This window comes from Silurus aristotelis (genome assembly GCF_946808225.1).
Source record: "Silurus aristotelis genome assembly, chromosome: 6".
Taxonomy (NCBI): Eukaryota; Metazoa; Chordata; class Actinopteri; order Siluriformes; family Siluridae; genus Silurus; species Silurus aristotelis.
The window spans coordinates 34,237,544-34,245,043 of record NC_139579.1 but is presented as its reverse complement, the minus strand read 5'-3'; the positions used below and the strand labels follow the sequence as shown (position 1 = coordinate 34,245,043).

The 7,500-nt window shown below is 44.5% G+C and overlaps 1 protein-coding gene across 1 annotated transcript in view; it reads right to left on the bottom strand.

Annotated features, from left to right (window-relative positions):
• The window catches only part of mrps5 (mitochondrial ribosomal protein S5), a 31,799-nt gene extending 29,397 nt beyond the window's left edge, over window positions 1–2,402 (bottom strand). Inside the window, exon 1 of the mRNA XM_083544812.1 lies at window positions 2,284–2,402. Within this exon, the coding sequence (XP_083400938.1) occupies window positions 2,284–2,332 (49 nt within the window). The 5' untranslated portion in view covers window positions 2,333–2,402. The remainder of the gene's footprint in view (window positions 1–2,283) is intronic.
• Between the last annotated feature and the right edge of the window lie 5,098 nt (window positions 2,403–7,500).

Sequence of the window (7,500 nt, the reverse complement as noted above, 5' to 3'; positions counted from 1 at the left end):
CTTACACACACACCCCTGCATCTCACTCTCTTACACTTACACACACACCCCTGCATCTCACTCTCTTACACTTACACACACACCCCTGCATCTCACTCTCTTACACTTACACACACACCCCTGCATCTCACTCTCTTACACTTACACACACACCCCTGCATCTCACTCTCTTACACTTACACACACACCCCTGCATCTCACTCTCTTACACTTACACACACACCCCTGCATCTCACTCTCTTACACTTACACACACACCCCTGCATCTCACTCTCTTACACTTACACACACACCCCTGCATCTCACTCTCTTACACTTACACACACACCCCTGCATCTCACTCTCTTACACTTACACACACACCCCTGCATCTCACTCTCTTACACTTACACACACACCCCTGCATCTCACTCTCTTACACTTACACACACACCCCTGCATCTCACTCTCTTACACTTACACACACACCCCTGCATCTCACTCTCTTACACTTACACACACACCCCTGCATCTCACTCTCTTACACTTACACACACACCCCTGCATCTCACTCTCTTACACTTACACACACACCCCTGCATCTCACTCTCTTACACTTACACACACACCCCTGCATCTCACTCTCTTACACTTACACACACACCCCTGCATCTCACTCTCTTACACTTACACACACACCCCTGCATCTCACTCTCTTACACTTACACACACACCCCTGCATCTCACTCTCTTACACTTACACACACACCCCTGCATCTCACTCTCTTACACTTACACACACACCCCTGCATCTCACTCTCTTACACTTACACACACACCCCTGCATCTCACTCTCTTACACTTACACACACACCCCTGCATCTCACTCTCTTACACTTACACACACCCCTGCATCTCACTCTCTTACACTTACACAAACCCCTGCATCTCACTCTCTTACACTTACACAAACCCCTGCATCTCACTCTCTTACACTTACACAAACCCCTGCATCTCACTCTCTTACACTTACACAAACCCCTGCATCTCACTCTCTTACACTTACACAAACCCCTGCATCTCACTCTCTTACACTTACACACACCTGCATCTCACTCTCTTACACTTACACACACCTGCATCTCACTCTCTTACACTTACACACACCTGCATCTCACTCTCTTTTACACACACACACACACACACACACACCTGCATCTCACTCTCTTACACTTACACACACACCTCCATCTCATTCTCTTACACTTACACACACCTGCATCTCACTCTCTTTTACACACACACACACACACACACACACACACACACACACACACACCTGCATCTCACTCTCTTACACACACACACACACACACCTGCATCTCACTCTCTTACACACACACACACACACACACACACCTGCATCTCACTCTCTTACACACACACACACACACACACACACCTGCATCTCACTCTCTTACACACACACACACACACACACACACCTGCATCTCACTCTCTTACACACACACACACACACACACACACACACACACACACACACACACACACACATCTCACTCTCTTACACACACACACACACACACACACACACACATCTCACTCTCTTACACACACACACACACACACACACACATCTCACTCTCTTACACACACACACACACACACACACATCTCACTCTCTTACACACACACACACACACACACACACCTGCATCTCACTCTCTTACACACACACACACACACACACACACCTGCATCTCACTCTCTTACACACACACACACACACACACACACACACACACACCTCACTCTCTTACACACACACACACACACACACACACACACACCTGCATCTCACTCTCTTACACACACACACACACACACACACACACACACACACACACACACACACACACACCTGCATCTCACTCTCTTACACACACACACACACACACACACACACACACACCTGCATCTCACTCTCTTACACACACACACACACACACACACACACACACACACACACACACACACACACACACACACACACACACACCTGCATCTCACTCTCTTACACACACACACACACACACACACACACACACACACACACACACACACCTGCATCTCACTCTCTCGCACGCACGCGCACACATCCTGACATTAACTTTAACTGCGACAGAATTAGTAACACATCTCTCGCTACACACCCACAATGTTTATTATCACTCGAAGAGTTAAAATGCATAAATAGAATAAATCCGCCACATTAAAACTCACCGCTTAAGGAGACACGGAGGACAGAACACAGCCGCACGGCCGCCGCCATCTTGAAATTCTAAAAAGGCCCCAAACAGCACAACGAGGAAGCCGGAGGATCTGCCTGTCTAAAAATACAGCTCAATAATTACTCAATTTTTTTTCGGCTTCTACCATTAGGGGGCGCCACAGCGGATCATCCGTATTCATGATCCGCATGTTCGAGTTGGCATGTTTTTACATTGGATGTCCTTCCTAACGCAACCCTTCCCATTTATCCAGGTTCGGGACCGGCACTAAGAGTTACTCAGGTCAGGAGACTCTCAGTGTCTGAACACGGATAAATGTGGAGGTTTATTATGAAGGACATTCAGAGTAAAACATGTGCCAAATCAAATACGCGGATCACAAACCAGAATTTCATAGCGGATCGGTGGAGACCCGGATTACCAACGACCACCACAGGTATCATTAACAACAGGGTACAAAGGGTAGAGATGCTGTGTGTTCAGGAGACCAAGTGGAAAGGGAGTAAGAGGAGGAACATTGGAGGTGGGTTTAAACTGTTTTATCATGGTGTGGCTGGAAAGAGAAATGGTGTAGGGGGATTCTGAAGGAAGAGTACAGTAAGAGTGTAGTGGAGGTGAAGAGAGTTTCTGATAGGGTGATGAACGTGAAGGTGGAAGTTGAAGGGATGATGATAAATGTCATCAGTGTTTATGCTCCACAAGTTGGCTGTGAGATGGAGGAGAAGGAAAGATTCTGGAGTGAGTTAGATGAAGTGGTAGAAGGTGAACGTAGGAATGAAAGATTGGTGATTGGGGCAGACTTTAATGGGCATGTAGGTGAAGGGAACAGAGGTGATGAGGAGGTGATGGTAGGTGTGGTTTTAAGGAGAGGAATGTGGAAGGGCAGATGGTGGTAGATTTTGCTAAAAGGATGGAAATGGCAGTGGTGAACACGTATTTTAAGAAGAAGGAGGATCACAGGGTGACGTATAAGAGTGGAGGAAGGTGCACACAGGTGGATTATCTTCTGTGTAGGAGATGCAACCTGAAGGAGATTGGAGACTGTAAGGTGTAGGCGGGGGACAGTGTAGCTAGACAGCATCGGATGGTGGTCTGTAGGATGGTTTTGGAGGCGAAGAAGAAGAGGAGGAGAGTGAGGACTGAAAGAAGAATAAGATGGTGGAAACTGAAGGAGGAAGAGTGTAGTGTGAGGTTCAGGGAAGAGGTCAGACAGGAGCTCAGTGGTGGTGAAGAGGTGCTGGATGATTGTGGAACTACTGCAGAAGTGATGAGGGAGGCAGATGGAAATAGAAAGGAAGACAAAGAGACGTGGTGGTGGAATGAGGAAGTGCAGGAGAGCAGAAGGAGAAAGAGGTTGGAGTAACAGAATTGAGATCGACAGAGTGATGAGAAAAGTAGGCAGGAGAACAAGGAGATGCAGCAGCAGGTAAAGAGGAATGTGGCTAAAGCTGATTACAAACATCACCAGCTGCAAAGAGTTGCCTCATATCGAAGAGAACATCATCCAGAGGCAGAAGTGGGCAGATCTAAGGAGAAGAAAGAAGAGGAGAGGAGCAGGAACAGTGGTCACTGGTACCTCAGGAGCATGTTAAACCCCTTAGCCTTCAGCCCCGCCCCGCCCCGCCCCGCCCTGCATGACCGATATCCCATTGTTCTCAGGTGTTAACATTTAAAATAGATTAAATGAAAAGGGACAAGAGTAAAAATGACAAACTAAAAATCATTCTAAAGCTCTAATCCTCAAGCAGCGATTATAGATCACTGTTATTCAATGGAAAATGTATAACGAATGTATTTGCTGAATGTGTGTAAGCAGTACACAACAACAACGACAGGAAAAAAAACTGCACCACTTACATTATAATTGTAATAATGAGTAACAAACACATCCACTGCTGCTAATCCCGCTTTATTAGGAAGATGAGGCTCCACTGAACAACATGCTGTAAAGCATTTTTGCTCCAACCAAACAATAGTGTTGTGATTTAGGATTCTTTTGTTTACGTCACAGAACTTCGGAGGTTGAATTGTTTGTATATGTTTTGGAATAACTTTTGCAAAAAGAAAAAAACGACATCTTGGTGGTAAAAAAACAAATATGGCTGATAGAATACATTGTTACAAACAAATGAGACCACCCACTAAACAAAAACTGTAAATGTCAAAGAAAGGCGGAATCTCGGCCCTGAGCATCCACCCACTCTGCAGGTGTGGTGGGGACGTTTGTTATGCACCACCTATTTCAAACCTTTTTTTCCAGCCAGTAGCAAATATGAAAACAACATTAATGATGAAAAATGTAGCCAATGGAATGTAGCCAGGCTTCTAACGATATATGGGAGGATTTTATTCCCATGTGGGTGAGTCTTTAGAATCTGTAAGTGCACTATATGTGTGACTTTTATTTTGTATTTTTGGGAATGCATTTTCGGGTCATGGTCTTTCACTGGGTTCAACTGCATAAGTATCTCACTCTATTTCCTGTTTGGTAGTGTGGAACCCGGTTATGTCGCCGGCCTTGGGGACGCCAAAAAGCGTCGAGATAACCGATGATCGAGACAAACAAAAAACCAATATGGCGGCAATATATTAACGTGCTTGAAATTTCTTTATGTACATGATGTGCGTTATTAAATGAGAATGTTCATGCACGTTGTAAGACTTTTGCTTGATCCTGACCAAAAGGTCGGCCCTCTCCGAGAATACCGCATGGATGCCCGAAAGTGCAGGATGTGTGCCCTGTAGGTGCCCGAGGCAACAAGAACATCAAAAGAACTCTTTACGACACAACACGTTTCCTCTAGGACTCACGGCAGGGGACCAAGACCCCACAACACCCCTCTCGAGAACCAGAACTTTATCTGGAATACAGTAGGCTCCCTGGAGAACTACCCTTGGTCTTCAAACACCACATCTCCATACAAATGGTAGATCTGCAGACAAATGTCTGACCCCTCTACCCCTCCTTTTCTTGTTACATTCTTAAACACAGGACATTCTACAGCACACCAGATGATTATGTGTAAGAAAGGTCATATCACATGTAAATAACGACGGAAAATGTTCATGTTTCATTTCTTTACAAAGGTTTTATCGCGACTGGTACACAGGTCCCATTCCCACAGCAATAAAACAAATAATAAAAAAGGTTTCATAGAGTTAAGAAAACATGACTGTATGCAAGGGGCGTGTGCCCCACTACAAATGTATACCGGCGAGGTGCCTCCCACAGGTCTGTAAGAACCAATCAATGCAAACTTCTATTGCTAAATAATGTTTACATAATGTTTATTCTATCTGGGTATTTAAGGAGAACTGACCAACATTTCAGGGAATCTGTAAAGAGATCTCCCGCACGATTACTGTGTGTCGTCTTTTACCAGGTATGAAAGGTTTTATATTTCTTGTTTAAATGTAAATACTATTGGTTTGTATTTGTTATATTTTAATTGAACTAAGAATTGGCTTTGAATTGTGATTTCTTACCTGGTTAATAAAATGATTTTATTCTGTGTTGCTCGGTAAATGTTGACACTGCATGTAATAACGTTGCATCCGTAGTTACCGTAAGAATCCCAGTTAGATAGTGAATAATACATCAGCTGAGGATTTGAGAGCTACGACTAGCACTCGGCGTTAGTTAAAGTGTACTAAGAAGCGTGGAGGCTAACAATATGTGTTTCCGTTTAAAATAACAGTTCTGATCACTGTAAATAGTGTCAGCCTCAACCTCTGATTATTTCAATATTATTCTATTCATTACCTGTGGTTAGAAATAATTATTGTAATAATTAAGTGTCACCTCTAAGGGGACTAAATAAAGTATGTTTAAAGTTGAGCACGCAGAGAGCGGCCGCTTAAGCGTATAGTCCAACCTCTGGCAGCGACCAATACTGATTCGCTTATGACCGTTAACCAGTATATTAATTATAGGGCCTATACTAGGATCATGTGCGACTATGAGAACCGAATGAACGAGTGTAATGCCAGAGCTTAATCAGAATAACTAAACAAACATCTATCCAAATGATACTATTAGTAAAATAACAACCTATGCAAATATTTCTTATGTTTTATCTCATTGGAGTCAGATAAGAGGTCAATAACCAAAATGAAGAAATACATTAATCCAAATCTTATTATCTAATGTGAAAGGAAATACTAGAACGCGCGAGAATCCTTCGCCACGCCTCTGGAAACCGCCGTTGGACCAGTGGGTGGTTCCCCACCTTACAAAGTGTTTTTGGAGGTTTTTACACAACAGCGTTGCCGCGATTTGTTTGATTGGTCATGCGGATCGAGATAACCTGTAATGCGGATAAGGAGGCAGAAGCCGAAGTAAACGCAAACAAAGTTTCCACGAAGTTCTGTGAAAGCAGAGACAGTTGGTGTAGAGAATCCACGGATCCGCGCTATGGAAAGCGCAGCGCTGGGCAGCAACGGATAAACGTGGTGCAAACAGCGTGAACAAGGAAAACATCAGGATCGGGGGAATCCGGGGGAATCCGGGGGGCCGTTGAGAGAATGCAGAGTCCGAGAAGAAGGGTACTTAGCGGCATACGTATACACGATTACACAGACCGCCATGAACCAACACATACGATCATGCACAAACGATAACGTACCGCGAGTGTGTGGAGGGGAGGGGCTTAAATAGGAGAAGTGATGAGTGAGTGAATGAGAGTCAGGTGTGTGATCGGCATGACTGCGACAAGCTCGCCCGCACGGGAGAAGAAGCAGGGTGCTTCGGGGAATGCCGCCGCCGGGGCGTGGCAGGGGGATTTCTGACATAACCAACATTAAGTGGCAAATTTGCCCCTCCTTGTGCTCGAGATATTAGGGTCCGGCGACAAAAAAGAATCGACATAACCGATTAGAAAATGCCAAGACAAAGCGAGAATTTGGTGGTTCCACTTCAAAAACGTCGACTTAATAGGGTTGGCGAGTTAACGGAGGTCGAGATAAGTGGGTTCGACTGTAGTGTGTATGGGAAGAGGGGGGAAGTAAGCGGGAAAGCTTACTTTCTGTTGAACGTAAACTTCTTTAGTCTATTTTAATGTGGCTTTACATGGACTTCAGCATAATCAATCAACAAGTGTGTCTTTAATGTTTTGCATCATCGTATGCTCTTTTGGTTTATGAGTTTGTGTTTTTTCGTCTGTCTGTACAACATGAATGTCTCGTCAATAAATCGGATCAAAGAACAAGT